General features: G+C 39.5%; 1 protein-coding gene across 6 annotated transcripts in view; it reads right to left on the minus strand.

The window, feature by feature from the left end:
* EXOC6 (exocyst complex component 6) overlaps positions 1-19,159 on the minus strand; it is a 92,696-nt gene that overhangs the window by 49,101 nt on the left and 24,436 nt on the right. For 4 of the 6 annotated variants that reach the window (XM_033149273.1, XM_033149276.1, XM_033149278.1 and 1 more), the window contains exons 5-17: positions 18,650-18,695; positions 16,333-16,537; positions 15,772-15,930; positions 15,003-15,071; positions 11,972-12,055; positions 11,818-11,864; positions 11,022-11,142; positions 9,860-9,931; positions 9,505-9,602; positions 8,819-8,924; positions 7,693-7,802; positions 5,210-5,321; positions 4,459-4,593 (exon numbers count right to left, since the gene is read on the minus strand). In XM_033149273.1, the coding sequence (XP_033005164.1) occupies positions 4,459-4,593; positions 5,210-5,321; positions 7,693-7,802; positions 8,819-8,924; positions 9,505-9,602; positions 9,860-9,931; positions 11,022-11,142; positions 11,818-11,864; positions 11,972-12,055; positions 15,003-15,071; positions 15,772-15,930; positions 16,333-16,537; positions 18,650-18,695 (1,364 nt within the window). The remainder of the gene's footprint in view (positions 1-4,458; positions 4,594-5,209; positions 5,322-7,692; positions 7,803-8,818; positions 8,925-9,504; positions 9,603-9,859; positions 9,932-11,021; positions 11,143-11,817; positions 11,865-11,971; positions 12,056-15,002; positions 15,072-15,771; positions 15,931-16,332; positions 16,538-18,649; positions 18,696-19,159) is intronic. The other 2 variants (XM_033149275.1, XM_033149279.1) reach the window with 1 other exon arrangement.

Genomic DNA, 19,159 nt, shown 5'->3' on the forward strand with positions numbered 1-19,159 from the left:
TAAAAAAGACACTGGAACCAATAAATTTGAAATCTACGAACCTTCTGCTGTAAGAAATCACAGAACACTATTTTGCATAAGGTGTATCATTAAAAAAAAACAGAATGGCAAGAGAGAAATCCAAGTTATTTTTTAACATATTAAGACTGATACAATTTGCCTCCAGGAGATGCAGTTAACAAGAGCAGAGCATGCCAAACGGCAGGATAGCTAGGCTGATGAGATGTATTCAGCTTTCCATAAGAAGGTACACAAGGATTAATAAAAAAAGGATTTTCCATCACAAGTGAAGCGTATGCATTGGTGTGATTCTCTGGGGTAAAAATAATATGTTTTTAGTAATATAGAGAGCAGGTGGGGAGAGAATCTACAAAGGGGTATGCCTTTATAACCTGGCTGGGCTTTGTTTGCAATTAATTTTGGATTTTTTGTTTTGTTTTGTTCCAGGAGCTTAGATACTGCAAATGACAGTCACAGCATGGTCCCACAGATAATTAGATAATGTTCATATAGCTTGATACAGAGGCCCTTCATTAATACTTCTACTTAATCCCAGAGTGAAAATTGAAAGAAAGAAAAGGTTAAATCAAAGCACAGAAGACTAGCTAGCACATTCCTTTCTTGAGTATACATAAGATGCAGCATACACATAGGTAGCAAACTGTGAACTCTCACAGAACATAATAATGAGGGACACAGGAACAAAAAAAACAGCTATTGCTACAACTGGTTTCACATGGAATATCCATTAAAACTTTCACTAAAACTGTCTTTGGGTTCCAGAGTTCCACTCAACCAACTTCTAGGCTGGGGTAGTCAACCTTTTTATACCTAACGCCCACTAATGCATCTTTCTCGATGGTAAAATTTCCTTACCGCCCAACCAGTGCTGCAGTAACATGTGCCGTAGAACCCCCTACCGCCCATCTGGAATCCTGAAATGCCCACTAGTGGGTGGTAGGGACCAGGTTGACTACCCCTGGACTAGACCAAGGCTACAGAGCAACCAGAACAACATTTTCCAAACCAACTAAAAAGAAACTGTGTGCACCTTGAATAATTAAGCACAAGTTTAACAGGACTGCCCATAGCCCCTGTTCCTATGACTTGTCGAGCTTCCTAGTCCTAACGTCAATGTTAAACATGGCACATGGGAAACCATAATGAGTTTGTCTGAGCAGAAGAGTGAAAACTGATGACTGTCAGGAGGATGGGAAGGGAGAGCCAAAGACTCTTCTCTTTCGTCTACCTTCTCTCTGCATCAAACCCCACCCCACCCCAAAAAACCAGGATCCATGGAAGGGAAGAATAGCTCTGAGATCTTTTCAGCCGCAAAGGGGTAACCCCTCCATCCATGAGCAAAACTTTTCTCAACGATCATAGAAAAGAAGAGTCCATTAGCTTCTTGAAAGCAGCCTTGCCTGACAGCTCCTTGCATCGTCCTTGCATCAATTTTACCTATTCTGCCCTGCACCTGCCACCACTCTAATTCCAGGCCCAGGGCTAGTAATGTTGAGTCCTGTGCTGCTGGATTCCCTGATGGCCCAAAGGAAGTTTGCCATGTGTGTCCTTTTCTATTTGGGGGTGGATGAGACACCTAGCTGCAGAGACAGCCACTATTTTTATGCAAGGCAGATTCCCAGTAAGAAATAGTTATAATAAATATTTGTATTAAGCAGCTACAGCAACCAAGAGGATTCTAAGGATTTCTCTAGTGCCCTGCTAAACAAAGGCTGGATGGCTGTCTGTCATGTATGATGATCTAGTTGCAAGGGGCTGGACTAGGTGGACCTTGAAGTCCCTTCCAACTCTGCAATTCTATGATTCTATTATATGAAAATAAGATTCTGTTTGGAAGTTCATAAAATGTGGTTCCATATTTCAACAAAACCAACCCATGGGATCAAAGCCACAATGCAGCAAATCCTGTGTAGGTTATAAAATTCATAATAGTGCAACTCCTCAAATTAAGTGTTCCCAGGGCTGAAAATTCAGGAGCATGGTATTAATTCCTTTGAGCATGCCTTTATCCTTCTTATGTCCTCCGTTAACCTTGACAACAGAGATTAACATTGGAATTTGATAGGTTTATTTTAAGATTTAGTTACAAAATTAAAAGTACCGAAGACAGAACTAGCCTCAGTAGGAATAATCCTGTTTAGTTTGTTGGTCTGTGAAATCCTGTTGCATTTGGGTATATACACAATAAGCCAATTATTTGAAATGGAATATATAGCTGTCATGGAACCAACCAATGCCTGTTTTTGTGTATTCGTCACTTATTTTACAAAACGCATCAAATTTATAGGACTAAATTAATCAACTTTGAACCTATGCTACGTTTTACATTACCACTCCACATGTTTTATTTATTTAAAATCTCAACAAATATTTTTTTGCCTCTGGGAAATACCGTAGCTAGGATTGAATAATCCATAAAATGTCCCATAAGCCCAAAGGGTGTATGAACCAGGTTTCTCAAAACAACAGCTCCTCACTCTACCTACCAAACTGAATTTGTAGCTGAAGAGTTTTAAAAACAGTATGTGAAATGGGGCTGGGGGGGGAAGAATGGCTATTCCAATTGTTGGGGGGGGGATCGAACATTAGCACAAGCCATCTTGTATTTCTGCCATTTTATTTTGGCTCCGAGTCGCATTGTTTTTGCTCAGGTGTAAAATATGAATAACCTGTACATTATCCTGGCAAATGGATAATGTTCACTGTCTTGCAGACAAGGAAGGGGAAAGCTCTCTCTATCTCTCTCTATCTCTCTCTCTCACACACACACACACAGAGAGAGAGAGAGAGAGAGAGAGAGGGAGGGAGAGAGAGAGAGAGAGCGCGAGAGAGAGATTCAACCAGAAATCCGACAGGGTAGTAGGGTATAAGTTACATAGAAACTCACCAGTATGGACTTAGAGACATGAGGTGGTATTCAACTGAGTCAATAATCTTCGACCTTTCCAAATCCAGGACACACTTTTTATGCCAATATGCATTTGGATGCCAGTTGCTTAATCTGTCCCCATGTATTTGCAGTAAATAGGTACCGCTCTGGCGGGAAAGTAAACGGTGTTTCCGTGCGCTACTCTGGTTTCACCAGAAGCGGCTTAGTCATGCTGGCCACATGACCCAGAAAAACTGTCTGTGGACAAACGTCGGCTCCCTCGGCCAGTAAAGTGAGATGAGTGCCGCAACCCCAGAGTCGTTCGCAACTGGACTTAACTGTCAGGGCTAGGGCTCCTTTACCTTTACCTTTTAGTGCTCCTGCTGTTCCCCACGCTGGATTAGGCCAAGACCTACCAGTGGGTCCTGACCCCCAGCTGAAGACCAGCTGAATTAAGTTATACACGGAGTATACCCACTGAAATTAATGAACATGACTAAGTTAGACACATTCGTTTCAATACCGTATTGGCCTGAATATAAGCCTCACTTTTCCGTGAAAAGTTAAAGTGTGACTTATATTTGCGACCTTACGGTATGCAGCCAGGAGCTCAGGGCAAACACACCAGGAGCGCAGCAAAGCGGCACCCACCCCGTGCATAGTCCCCCCCCCCGTCCTCTCCCCCAAGGCCGGGAAAGGAGAGAGCGAGGAAGGGGAAAGGCCACCGGCAACACAGCGCAGCTCCCCCCCTCCCAGTACGCAACCAGGATCAGTGAGGATGGGAGCGGCTTATATTTGGGTATTTTTCCTTTCTCTCCCCCCCCTCCAATTTTAAAGGTGTGGCTTATATTCGGGTGCACCTTATATTTGGGCCAATGTGGTAGATTTGCTCTGAGTAAAACTCGATGCTAATCATTGTGCATACATACAAGGAGTGAGAAACTGCTTCTTATTCCAAGTCCTAATGGCAGAAGAAGTTTGTTTGTGGCTTTCAAACTTCCAGAGCAGAGGACAAATCTAAAGGTGATCAGGGACCACAATGATGTATGGAAGGCATGTGATGCTAGTGCAATAATTCTAGCCAGGCAACCTGATTAAAACATTCTTTCACATGTATTCCCTTTGGAAACAATGTCATGCTTTTGCTAATTAAAAACAGTCTGAGATAACTACCAACATGTATGATCAAGTTTGAGAAATATGTAGGTGTAGCTTTGACAATATTGGGCACAAACATGTTCCATTTTTGCCTCCTCCCCAGTATGATCCCATCAAAACCTATATGGCACACAGTTCATCATGGATTAACTTGAATGAGATCATGCCAATTTAAATTAAGACAACCATCAAAAAACAATGACATCTGCCCCACAATAATAATGAACTAAAGCCACAGTAGTGTTGCATAATATTTTTGGTGGAGTTACACATTCCTGGCTGTTACATTCATAACCTGCCTCCCAAAACAGAGCATGAAACCAAGCTACACCTAGAAAAGAATAATTGGCTTCCTTGGTTGGGACCTGTGTATTTAAAAATGTTAACCAAAAGATGGTAACTTCACATACCTTAAACGTCGACAGACCATAGAGTCTTGCAGTATGAAGAGTTTCTTGTGAAATATTTGTAATGTTGGTTATAAAGTCCTCAAGGTATTTACATGCTTGTTCCAAATGCGTTGTGTTTATGATAATTTGCACCAGCTTTAACAACAACAAAAAACACAGAAAAGGAACAAATTCTGATAAACCACACTTGCAATATGCAACTGAACTTGATTCGACTATAACAGAAGAGACACAACTAATTTAAAGGAGATTATTCAGAATGCTTATTCGCAATACTGACTGACACACACATCATATGCAAAAGCTACAAGGTTGTAAATGGATTGCTACAAGAAGCAAATTTTCCACCTTCCAAGAACCTACTACTATCTGCTAAGGATTATCTAATACATTATCTACTAAGAAGCAACATTGTGCCAACTACAGAATTCCCATTTCTTGGAGAGGACAATGCATCCTATATCATTCATCACAGTTCATGCAGGGTGGTGATAATTTCCTGGGCTTGTTAAGTGTCGCCATTATGCTGAGTGAACCCAAGAGAGGGCTCTAGACTGAATGTGCCCCAAACTCCCCTTTGTAACCGCAGAGTGCAAGCAAAGAATAGTTATACTGGTGGGCATGTTCCCTTTCAGGAGCTTCTAGTTGAGAAGCTTTGGAGGACATGCACGGCTCTTAGGGAAAGTCTGAAGAATCAGAGAACTATGCACAAGAGAACCCAGAATACTGAAGCATGCATTTCAAAACTTACCTCCGTCAAACCTATGTGAGGCTTTTTTATGAGGTTCTGTAAACAACTGCTTAAAGTTCGAGTCAGCAGCAAATTTGTAGATTTTCTAAGCATATCATCTATCTCTGTTGAACTGAAATGCAAAAATTTAAGATGCTTTGAAAATGAATGATTTAAACCACTGGTGAAACTTTAAAATAATTGTGCAGCCTTTTTTCTCCTTTCCCGGATAACTAAGTAGAAATCTGTTCAGCTCCAATAGAGGACAGGCCATCAGTCAAGCAACTGCTTTGTTAACAGTTTAACAAATTTTAAAGATATGCATTTGTGTAAAACCTGAACTATGTTCATAGCATAATTGGGAAAGAGTAATCATCTGCATATTTTAATAGTTCCTGGTTAGAGATGAGGACCCAGAAGTCTTATTTATTTATTAGTTCAGTATGTGTGAAGGGAGAGCAATTTACAGTTGTCAACAGTGCACAAAGCTTGATGACAAACTGGAAATAGCTTCCAGATTTCTGAAAGCAAAAGAGAACTGCACATTTTATCCAGTTAGAACCAAGCAATATTTTTCAGACTGGCTTAAATGGAAGCCTTTTTTGAAATGAATTTTTGTAATGAATTTCTCCCATCTATTAGAACCTGAATGTCTTAATATTTTGAATGATTCTTAAAGTAAAATGTAATGCTGAAGGATGGGGGAGGGGGAGAGAGAATGAAGGTGGTCCCTAACAAGGAGACATACAGAAGCTACTCAGGTTTGCCCCAACTTTCCCAAATTGTATCTGTCTCCATGAATCGAACATAGCCTTGGACGATCTTCTGCCCTTCACACCCCTGCTTTTCCAGGTGGAGGCTGACTCATGTGCCCCAAGTAGGTCAGCTTTTAACCAACATGGTACAGTATATTACTCAGGGTTACCATAAGAGAAGAGAGTACGTTGTGGCATTTCTTAGTCACTTTGGAACTGACATGGTTGAATACGATGCTATGGGTTTCACAAACCTCACTTTGCTACTGATGTGGAAAGGATTTTGCTTCCCAGTTCACATTGACCTGCCGCTCTACATTAAAGTTTCAATCTGTCTATCACTTCACTAACAGTGGAGGGCTCTATTCCCAGGCCCATAAAAACTTTCCCTATAGTCCACGTTGGGATGGCAATGAGATGAACCCCACAGAGCAAATTCCAGAAAATCCCATGAAGATTTAGAAAAACATGCCTGGTGTTAGCCATATTTCCATATCATAGCCCATCCTGGCTTTTTCTTGGTGCAGATCCAAGGCCATCAAGTCTGGCTTCTGCAACCGCCTCCCTGCCGTGAACCACTACTAGCGGGATTGGCAGCAACAGGAGCAGATATGTTCTATACTTATTTTCATTGCATTTTTATACCACTTTAAATATTTATGGAACAAAATATCAAAGCGGCTTACAACCTACATTAAAACACCAAACAATCCAGAAGAAAACATTACAGAAGGAAGTAAAATATACACTCAAAACTTCATAATTATGACAATACTTTGTTCTCTTGATAATTCTGCTGCTCTTTATATCCATTTTATATCTGACTTCCTTTAGTTATGTTTTCTTTCGAAATGTTTAAGATTTTTTTGTTAACTTGGCAGCATTAAATGTGCATTCTGTTGTTGTTCAGTCGTTGTTCAGTCGTGTCCGACTCTTCGTGACCCCATGGACCAGAGCACGCCTATCTTTCACTGCCTCCCGCAGTTTGGCCAAACTCATGCTAGTCGCTTCAAGAATTCTGTAGTTGCATTAAATGCTTTAAACGGGCATTCTGTAGTTGACCTCCTTCATAATGTTTTATTTTGAACTCTTAAGATAATATTTTTGTTTCCTGTTAATTACATAGCTTTGAATGTATATTTTGTATTTGCCTTTTTACTGTAGTGCCTTTTTCTGGATTGCTTTGTTTGATGTGTTGTAAACCGCTTTGAGATTTCCCCCCTCAAAAATATAAAGCAGTATAGAAATGAAATACATAATAATAACAACGATCAATAACTTCAAGACCAAAATCTTTCTTCCATCAATATAACTAATACATGAGTTTGGATATATATATCCCTAGTTGCAAGGAGACTGCCAGCTGTTTGATTTTGCAGATTCCTTATCTGGTAACGCAGTCATCTTCATACATGCATTGATATACTGCATCTTACCATATTCGCAATTGCTCCATCTAGCTCAGCATTACCTATGCTGACTGACAGCAGCTCACAGGGGTTTCGGAGAGGAGTCTTACCTTTACCTACCTGGGATACAATTGAACCTGGGACCTTTAGATAGCACACCTTGTGTTCTGAGTTCCAACCCTTTCTTCTTGTATGTATATTCTATTCTATTCTATTCTATTCTATTCTATTCTATTCTATTCTATATATATATATATATATATATATATATATATATATATGTCCTACATGTCTTACACACACACACACACACACACACACAGCTTTTGTAAATGCTTACCTGCGATGAAGTGACTCTGAAAATTTAAGGCTTGCATAAATGAATTCTTTGACCTGGATATAAATCTGAGGCACTGACTGAGACATTGGAAGTTTCTTTGGAAAACCCTGCTGTGGAAACAAAACACATATGTGCCATGTTACGCTGCATTTCAAAGTGACTAAAGCTAAGCAGGTTGGAGAAAAGGACCTTAATATCATATGCTAAGCCAGGCATCCCCAACCTGCGGCCCTCCAGATGTTTTGGCCTAAAACTCCCATGATCCCTAACTAACAGGACCAGTGGTCAGGGATGATGGGAATTGTAGTCAAAAACATCTGGAGGGCCGAAGGTTGGGGATGCCTATGCTAAGATATATTTGGCTGTGATATCTCTATAGTCATAAGAGTTTCCTCCCTTTCTGCATAGGGAGAGGGATGCCATTCCTAACATCTGATGGGCAAGAGACTGACTACCCAATTCATCATATAAAAACATGCTACAGTATTCAGATGCCTCCAAGCTGGGAGCACAAATACAGCCATACATTCCAAGCTGTATAAATTTAATTTTAAAAGGCGAGGGAGGCTATAAGTACTCTAAGTTTTGCTTTTTAAAAACAAAAAGCAAAACACACTAATTCATCAGGTTATTTCTCCTTTTACAGGATTCTACAAGTGCGTACTGCTGTCTCAGTGGATTAATGCCCAGAACACCTAAGCACTGAAAAAGAGGATTGGGTAAAAAAGATGAGATGAGAAAGGCCCAGGCACACAATCCCATTGTCCTCGCCTTAACCCCTAACTAATTGTTACATCTGCACTGAGACAATAATATTTACTTATTAATTGTTTTAAGTATCTATACTTCACCCCAAAGTCCCAGGATGGAAATACATACACTTCAAAAACAAATTTGTGCAGACCAGACACATATTGAAAATTGACCCTAGTTTGCAGGCAAACTAGGATTTGAGCAAACCAGTTTGCCACATTCAAACAAAATTACAATGGTTTGCCACTAACTGGAAGAAGCCTCCTCTTCTATGTGCACATGGAAGAGAGGAAAGAGGGAGTGAGTACACTTGGTTTGCAGGATCATCAGAATGCCTCCTCAGTTGCTTTTTGCACAGTGTGTGTTTTCTTACCTTATCAAGTTCCGGATCTTGAAAGGGAAATTTGCTAATGACAATTTTGTACTCTTCTTCATTTGAGACGGGAATCGGGCTGCAATTATCTGCTTCAAAAATATCCCTGTGCAATCAAATGAGCATATTAGAAACATAAATACTAAAGCGCACGGTAAACGTATTCGGGGCACAATCTAACCAAAGTTAAGCACTTCTACAGCTTTCAACGCTGAGAGCTAAGCATGTGCTGATCTCTGGTGTCACAGGCTGCTCCCGAACCATCTAATTGCTAGCACTCAAAGTCTGGGGACAGGAACAGCTGTGAACCGCTGGTGGGAAGGAATACATAGAAGCAGAGGCAGCACTATTTAAAAGTGATTGCCTGTTAGGCAGAGTGTCCAAGGGTAGGAAACAGAAACCCGTGGGACTTCAGGTATTTGTTTATTTTGTGTAATTTAGACAGCTTCTGTTAGCCATGGAGATAAACAAAGACTATGTAGGACACTGTGGTCTTGCTCCATCTTTCACACATTTCACACACACTTTCAATTGTAACTTTGACAATAATTATAAAGAGCTAGAATTTTTTCCCCTTTAAGTGAAATCCCCTGGCTGGATATATGCAACTATATAGCCACCGAAAGAACAACCAAAACTGATTAACATCACTTTGAAACAGGGTCTTCATATTCTGTGACACTAACCTGAACAATACAGCCCATTTTTTAAGCAGTGTTTCATTGTACTGGTCCCTTATCTCAAATAAAAGATCAAAGAGCCTGTTCACAGGAAACCCGTAGCCCTAGGAAAACAGTGTTTAAAAACAATATTTTAAAAGTTGCTGTTGCTGCAAGTGAGTATAAGTGAGAATGTGATACTGCAAAATTTTAAAGAGTTGATGCTTGCAATCAATACATAAAGGTATCCTTGGTATATATCCTTAAATAATACATTTCCCTGGTTTACTGTTTACACATTGAATTGAACTGAGTTGGGCAACAGAAGGGCTGCAAATGGACACCCAAGGAAATGCTTGCAACAAAGTATTTTACCACCAACCTGCAAGGTGTCAGCAAACACAACAATCAGATTCTTCAGCTCCAAAACAAGATCAGGATCAGTGCAATAGGACTGAAAGGTAAAAAGCACATATTGTGTTTCAAAAAATTTTTTAACCAATTGTTGTTGTTGTTGTTGTTGGAATGCCCTTATATTGATGGACTTGTTTTTGAAATAACAATGTTGTGTTTTAAATATTTGTTTTGTGCCCTGGGATCTTTGGATGAAGAGTGGGTAATAAATGAATACTATTACTGCTATTTTTGTGAGGTAGTGTGAATATTATTTTTTAATCACAACTGACACCACACAGGTTGCCACCGTCCCATTCTGTCAGCAATAGTTAGAGAATCTGCTTTGCATGCAAAATGTCCCAAATTCAATCTCTGGCATCTCCAGGTAGGGCTGACAGAGACCCAAATCTGAAACCCTGGACAACTGCTGCCAGTCAGTGTAGACGATACTGAGCTAGATGGACCAATGGCTTGACTTATATTATAGGGCAGTTTCCCAAATTTGAATGCTCCTAAGCAATTGAAGCTATTCCACTCTTTCTCGTGCAGGTATTCAGCTGGGCAAATTGAGCAAAAATAACTTTGCATTAAATGACACACATTATATAGTGATTAATTATCCCTCAACCCAATAATACAGATATTAAATTAACAACACTGTTCCAGTTTCAAGTAGCTGGAAAGAGATCCAAGGCATTGTGCCCATGTTGCAACAGAAGTACCAAAAAAAAAGAGGGCAGCCCTAAGTGTTCTGCTGGTGAAGTTTATTTTGGAAACAGGGGTTTCGGAATGATAATTAGGAACTATTTCCTGGTGCTGCTTTCAGCACTAAACTAATTCAATCTGATCTAATGAAGAGGTCAGTTGAAACTAATTAGGACGGATTGCAATAATAACAGCAGATTAACTCTGCATATTCTAAACTGCCGGACTAAGGCCACAGTTTGGAAGACCCGGGGAGTTGTAAATTAGCCAGGGATTATGCAGATTGCCCAGGGCTGTGCCTCACAGCCTGAGTCTGCGGGTGGGACAAACAAAAGCTTGTCAGGCTCTCCCCCAAATCTGAGCAATTTTTAATTACAAAATAACCCACAACACCCTCACAATCATGGGCCTGGATTCCCCACCCCCTTACTTTTCTCACTTACCGAATGAGTTCTAAGGACTGCAATAATCTTTGAAAGCGCCATGTTCCAAAGCTCATCAGTGTAAGCTCTCGTTATCAATCCTTGGGTTACGTGTAAAATGTGATCTTCTACTACAAAAAAACTGAACACATGGAAAATAGTTAAGTGGGATAATCGCCGTTAAAATCATAAATAACCAAACAACAACCCGCTTCTTCTTTCTCTCTTTCTTTCTTTCTTGCTCTCTCTCTCTCTCTCTCTCTCTCACACACACACACACACAGGTGTAAACCAGCGTTACCAATTTTTATGGGGTTTGCTGCTAGAGGGTGTTTAACAGGATTACACAAACCACCTTGAGGCTGAAAGCCACCCTTTGTCATTTGCCTTGAAACTAGCAACTGAGTTGCAATAGCAGCCATAAAGCTAATTTGTGACCCCCACCAGTGGGGAGGCGAGGTTGTGGGACAGAACCAATTTCTCCTATCCGAACAGACAGTCAGTGAGTTTATGGTACACATACACCGATGAGAGTGGCAATTCTCTGTGGGGCCAGGGAAAAGAGAAGGGAGAGGAGGGTTGCACTGGAAACCCCCACTCTGAGAGTAAGCGCAAGATGAGTTATTTGCTTCCCCCCCCCCCGCACTGCCTTCCAGGCATCTGGCAACATCTGAAGCAGGCAGCAGTCAAAAGGTTAGGCAAAAATGCAGTTCGCATTGCTTCAATTCAACACTGAACAAGCTGAAGAGTCAAAAGCTACCACAAAGAAAGGCCTATGAAGCAGGAGAGCAACAGACACCCATGTTTTGGAACTCACCCTACAATCTGACTGAAGTATCTTCTGTAACCTTCCACCGTTTCATGCTTTAAGAAAAGAACACAATATATATATATGTATAAACAGTTTCAGTTATCTGATATGTTAAGTATTTTAAAACAGACCAATCTCCATTAAAAGGAAAATTAAGTACCATGTTTGACTGCGGCTGCAACACTAGTCTTGCTTGTTTCCTTCTTTGTTTTCTATAGTAATTTTCAAATGTCTCTGCATCGCCCTAAAGGAGAAATAAATATATACATACACCTTTTTTAAAAAATCTTGTGAAAGTACACACACAAAAATGAATGTTACGTTTGTGGAATGGCAATACTCTAAACACACCCAAAAGCACTTCATTTGAGACATTCATTTGTGACATCAGGTGACTGACAGGAGTGTGGACCCGCCCAAATGTCAAAGTGGTCCACTAGGAATGATGGAGTTCAGGATCCAGCCTACCAGAAGGAACCTGTTCCCCACCCCTAATTTCACATTTAGTTCAACAAACTCATTTTGACAATGCTCTTGAACAGCAAGTTGACATTCAACGACTCCTTACTTAGAACAAAAAGAACATTTTCTTTTCCATTTCGCATCATTTATAAGAAAACTTACAGCGCTGATTTGTGTCATTTCAATAGCCATGGGGGAAATATCTTGCCTCTCAAGGATTTGTTCAATGTTAAGTTTCCACCACCAATTGATGAAATTTAAAACAACATGAAAAGCTGACAATCATTCCTGACGTCTTGGCCTTGGAAGGGTATCAACTTTATTGAAGGATGCTTTGCCAAGAATCTTAAATTTAGTTGAAAATGTAAAATGGGGGTGGTGGTGTTACAATGTTGAAAGGTCAGCCAAAAGTACTGACTGCTTTTCTACTGGTAATAAGAAATCAGGGCTAGTTCTTCCAACATTAAAGAAACCCATTTATGTTGTTTGAAGTTTAAAGTTTCCAAATATCATTTACTACTATTCTGCAACATGGTTAAAGTTGATTATATTTTGCTATGAAAAAGGAAATGGGTACCATTTGGTATATAAATTGAGCATAGTTGTGTTCTCATCCATCTGCATCTAGCAACAAAGTCATATTCTTGCAAAGTACTTTAGAAATTCAGCACTCAAGAAATCTATCCAGATCATGCATAAGTGCAGTTTTGAAAGTGTGGGATGGGGGGGGGAGAGGGGGGGAGGGAGAAAACCCCCAGCTATTTCTCCCTTACATCATGCAAAATTTTAATTAGATGGTTATATTCAGGTTTGGAAACATCATAGTGTGCCCAGATCTAAAGATGTCACACTGACTGGGGCTACCGTAAATAGAGTAGGCATTGCTTTTAAGGGCATTATCTTCCTTAATAGTTTCAATATGTTCAGTAGTATAGTTATGTGGTGTGGAATATCAATTTGAGTAAAATGAGAACAAACCTTTTTCTGGTGTGCTTTTCCCTTTCCTTGATACTTCATGATTAACATTGCTAAGACTTCATTTAATATTTAAAATAAACATCTATTTGTGGCACTTATTTAACGGCCACACTCTATACTTTGGTGGTTTCTATTTTCTATGGGGGGGGGGGGAATGGTCCCATGACTCTCAGAGTTCTTCATAATGTAGAAAATAAAAAAAATCTATTTAGATCTTTTTATCGTGATGATTCATTCAGAAAGAACCATCTGTCTACTTAAAAACCACAACAAAAATCGACTCATCTGTATATACTGAAATTAATGTAATTTGCATGTAAGCTGAATTATTATTTTTTTAACCCTCTTAAACTGCTCAAGTTCAGCTTTACTGCTCTTGTGGTTAGCTTAGCTTACTTATTTAGGTTTCCATTAATTAGTAAATTCAAAGCAGAAAGATATATTGGGTACCGTAATAAGAAATTGCAGACATGGAAATACCCAGTACACCCAGATGGCTTCCTCAAAATGCAAAGCTGAAAGATTATTTAAAAATACAAGATCTGTAAACTAAGCTGGTGGTTTACATTATCAGATCAAGAAAACTATACAGTACTTTCTATTACTCCAAAAATAGATTCAGTGAACGGACACCTACGTATGTAAGTACTTACCATGCCATGTGAGTTTTCATCTTCAGCCAAGAGCAACATGTAATTCTGAAACAACTACTGTTGCATAATTGCAAATACAGCACAGTATTTACCTAGCGGGAGCATTTACAGCATTTACGGTTTTCAAGTAGCATTCTTCCTAAATGCACAAAGTAAATAGCAACTGTGGGGGTGGGTGGTCCATATCAGTTCCACAGCAGGGGGGAAAGGGTTAAATCCCTTCCCCTGTCATGGTCCCAGTCCTGACCACTGCTCCCCATCACCATGACTATTCAAGAAACAAAGCACACAAAAGCTAGTTTCCAACCAGTGAAAAGGCTTATGATGCCTAATCAGCAACAGTAGTACAGTATTTTTACTGTATCAAAGCTACTAGTTACAATTTTATCTTCGGAAACCTCTAAAGTTTCCATTTTGCCACTTGAGTTGTTCATGGTTTTGGTTTTTTCCATATGAGTCATATTTGTCAAATTTGTTACATGAGCAAGATCTTGCAACTCTCCAACAGAACACAAAATTTTTTCATTCCTGTACCTTTCAATGGGAGCAACTTAAGCTTATTCTTAATTCTCCCACTGAAATTACATATGAATTTAGGTATATTTAACGCTTTTGCTGGAGTGGGCTCTTTACCCTACATAGTGAGCATATTCTTATCTAAAACAACACAAGAACCATAATTAATTTGGAACGAAGGATGCTCTGTTGGGATAGCAATTATGGTTTCTCTGTTGCTACCAAGAAACAGGTTCTCTCTCTCCTGATCACCCAATAACAAAAACTGGAAATCTCTCATGAATTCCTACCCTGAATGGAAGGGACATATGTGGACACAATCTTATAAAAATCCTGTTACAGAAATTATGAATGGAACTAAAGGATTCATTAATAGAACTAAAGGATGTCAACAGAAATTGGCAGAAACAGCACACTCACAGTTATTTTTAGAACACAAGTGGATTTCTGTTAAGGTAGCTGCAATGGTCTTGCGAAAACTCATGTAGTTTTGAGACACAGAGAGAAAACAGACAAAAGGATAAGAGGAATGTAAAAAATAAAATAAAATAATCCCCAAACAAAAAAGAAATATATACGTACCAGAACTGAGTAAATATGCAAGCATCGATAAACAGGAGAAAAATCTACCAGATCGTGAGCTGTCAAAACCTGAAGGAAGGGATCCAAAACAAAACACATTCAGCTACAGCATGATATTCATAAATCAAATGAGCATTGGAAACTAATAACAGTAAGCCAAATTGGATGCCAGCATTTAGATAGGAGGCAGACTCTGCCATGATCAGTTATTCAGCCATTTTGGTAATTGTACGGGTGCCCTTGACAGATAAAGGCCTGATAAAGGTATGATTCCCTTCTACAAATATTAAAGTCAAATCAAAATTGCCTGAATAATATTCAGTGAGCACTTATTTCTCCAGTCTTTCCTCATGGGATAAAAATAAAGGTTATAATCTGTGCTTTATTTGGTAAAAAAAAAAATTGTGGTGCTGAGACTCACATACTGATAAAAGTGTCATGGCTGTCAGCACAAAATGGCAAAAAAGATGTGCCAGTACTTTGTACAAGTGAGTATGGTAATAAATAAATAAATCCAAAAACCACTTTCCTCAACCAGTAGCTTTCTTACTGTACCCCATTTGATGTGGCGAATTGCTTTGTAAAACTGAGGGCCTTTTTGTGGGGAAAATTGCTGTTCAAAAAGAAAAGAAGGCTAGATGGTTGAACGGGTTACCACAAGCCCCCTGAGAGACTCTAAGATTCACTTCCACCTATTTCAGGATTGTTTCCTAAAGGCTGAAAAATAAGAACAAGTAAAATGAAGGAAAATTATTTGAGATCAAAATACCTCATCTTCGTGTTCTTCCTCTTCCTCTTCAAGGTTTTGTTTTGAAATAATTTTATTCCTTGGCTCTGGAATGCCATCATTATTTATATATGGACTCTTCCCATAACGTAAATTGTTTTGCTTCTGGAGACCAGTATTAAAGGTTTTCTGCTGCTGTGCCTGTAATAGCAAAACACGCCATTGAACACACACACACACACACACACACACACAAAAGATCACATGCAATTCATTTATGGTCCTACAAAAGCAAAGACAAGTAATGGCCAAGGGAGCAGAAGGAGGGATGCGGCTTATCTCTTCAGGTGGATCCCACAAAGTCACGCAAGACAGAAATATTTTCCAGTTGAGTAGACCAACACAGGTTGGATTCATGCAATTCCTACATTTTGAAAATGTGAGAGAAAGTTTGCACAAGTCAGGCACCCATGGGGATGCAGAGGGAAGGAAGGTGTTTGTGCAGCACCTCTTGTCACATAAGGCCAGGTAAGCAGATGAACTGAGGCTAAATAACGATTGGTTTAGTCAAGCTTGAATATGCTTAGATTTCAGCAAACATACCTGCTTCATTGCTGTTTCACCAATTTTATCCGAATGCTTCCGAATACTCTCTAGGAAGTCCTTCAGATCAGACATGGAAATCTCTTTAATTTCCTCACGAAGTTTTGGAAGGTTTTCAATCATTATCTGACAAAACCGATACTGACTAACTCTAGGAAAGTAGATGTTTTCTAGCTGTTCCATAGTCTTTAAAGCAGAATAATATCTGGAGAAAAGAAGGGGGGGAGTTGTTGTTGTTGTTGTTGTTGTTGTTGTTGTTGTTGTTGTTTACCATCTGAACATAATCCTAATAAAACAGTCTGAGCAGTTTCGTGCAAATAGATTAGGGTCTCAAAAGGAGTAAATGGGGAGGCAGAGGGAGATGAAAAGCTGTCCTAGTACAGGTACATGTTTGGCCACCTTTGTGGAGAGTTCTACACCATATGCCCTCTAGCTGCTGTTCATCCTTAGCTATAATAATATCTGCTAAGAATCCTGGCCATAAATGGCTTATTTAGGCTAGCGCAGGCTTTGCCAACCTGGCACCCTCCAGATGTTTTCAACTACAACTCCTATGAGCTGTGCTGAATGGGGCTGATGGGAGTTGCAATCCAAAACATGTCACCATGCTAGCAACGATTTGGCTAATCCCTTTGCTTTGCTTCAGTAAATTCTCCAAAAAGATGCAAATGCAATGCAGTGAATATACGTGTATTTCATGTATTGCCATGTGATGTGTGCAGCTTGCCTCGCTACTTTGGCAATCTGGAGCTTGCTGTCTGCTTGCAGACTTCACTCCTATTTGGCACGTTTTGAGTCTGAGTTGTGTTTGCCCCACCATTTTCCAGCTGGCCACATCGCCCGACTCTGCCCCTAGCTCCACCCACTCATGCTCAGGACTGTACGTAGTTTCATCTGTGTAACGTTTGCAGTTGTGCCAAAAAATAATAATTTAAAAATGAAGTGCAATCTCCTGGCTAGAGTGCTGAATTGTGGTTGTGCATAATGCATAGATGCAGCCTAACAAGCTGAGATGCTTTCCCTGGCTCTTCACTGCTTAACTTTTAATCAGTGGTATAGAAGAAAAATGCATGATCAGCAGAAGTGACCATCATATGCAATGATGATCAGGCTCCTCCTTCTGCTGTTATCTACAGTCGCTATCCAATCAGGCTGCGGGACAGGGAGAGAGTTGGGTTTGCAGGACCTCTCCATCAACTCTTTAGAAAGACCAGCAATTTTTAGCTCCTCCTCTCATTGAAATTTTTCTAGGAGCTAGTCATTACAGGAACTCTGTAACTAAGAAATAGCACCAGTATTTTCTTTTTTTACTCTCCATGTCAAATCCATTTCCCTTTGTGCCATGTCATAGTCCTTGCCTTCAGGCTTAGAATCTGTAACCTGCCATACCCTCCCTTTTTTTTTGCTGAAGAGAGGGGTTAAAAAGTTTTAAATAAATAGTCACAATTGTAAGAGTGTCAGAGTCAAAAAGAGACGAGAGAGAGAGAGAGAGAGAGAGAGAGAGAGAGAGAGAGAGAAACTTGCAAGGACTAAATATTATGAAGCTGCCAAATTAGCATTTTGATAAGTTGCCTTCATACCCATAACTGCCTCTCACCAGAATTCATTCAGGTTCTTCATGCAAATACAGAAACATATATGTATATATACCCCAAATTGACAGATGTAATAATGTGCTTTATTGCACAACTCCACAGGAGTTATAATTATAGCAATTACATTCATACTAAACAGGGTAACAACAGACACTTATAATGTATAAGTAGTAGAAAGGATTAATAACTTTTTTCTTTCTTTTTTACAGTTGTAATACTGCTTTGGAATGTGCTTTCAAAGAAAAAGTGCAACCCTAAGCATGCTTATTCAGAAACCACTCCCATTGCATTCAATAGGATTTACACCTGTGTAAAATGTTCAAAGGACTGCAGCCAAAAGCAAATTATGAGCAAGGAAAGCTTATTTGCCGTTCCTATGCTGTATCAGTTATTTGTAGACTATTCTAAAATACTAAAGCAAATAAAGTGATAAATACCGTGACAAACAGAACTTAAAATGTTTTTTTCGTATTGCAAAAGACAGGGCTTCTTTTCTCATTAAATTCTTCAAAAAGGTTAATTTTTCTCATAACATCTGTTCATTTGTAATGACAGGCATGAAACAAAGACATGAAAAGAGTACAAAGAGCAAACCACGATTCATTATATGTCTTGACCAGAGTAGTCTTTAGCATCCCATCGGTAATTGCAGAAGACAAGTGGATGAACCCATTCATTAATAATAAAAAAGCAATACTTTGGCTTAAAAGAATTGTACTCACCTTTTTACATTCATCTGCTCTTTTAGTTTGCTGTACATCTCCAGTACTGTGTAAAACGAAGATATTAAAATACATAAATCCTACTACAAAAAATTGCAAAGGTTCCAAAATACATATATGTCCTCCAGTTCTATATGCAAATGCACACTTGTCTCATTGATGTTTTACAATGAGAGGATGAAATAATACAAGGGGGGAGGGATGTAAGGCAATGGAATGAATGGTGAAGGGGGAGGGGGAGTCCATGAACAATCAGAAAAGTAAAATCAAACAGTAAGTTCAAGCCAACGTCAGCACAAGCTTAACCTTCTTCTTTTTTAAGTTAAGCCATTGGAAGTACCCTAGGATCCACCATAAGCTACTGGGAGCAGCACACTGTATGCCAACAGTACCACCTACTGTAATCCTTGCAAGTTACAGGGCACACACACACACACACAAGGCAAAAGAAGGTCATTGCCTTCTACCAGAACAGCTCTTAATAAGCAGCACACCACGTGGGATAACACT

The sequence above is a fragment of the Lacerta agilis genome, chromosome 5 (assembly GCF_009819535.1).
Source record: "Lacerta agilis isolate rLacAgi1 chromosome 5, rLacAgi1.pri, whole genome shotgun sequence".
NCBI lineage: Eukaryota > Metazoa > Chordata > Lepidosauria > Squamata > Lacertidae > Lacerta > Lacerta agilis.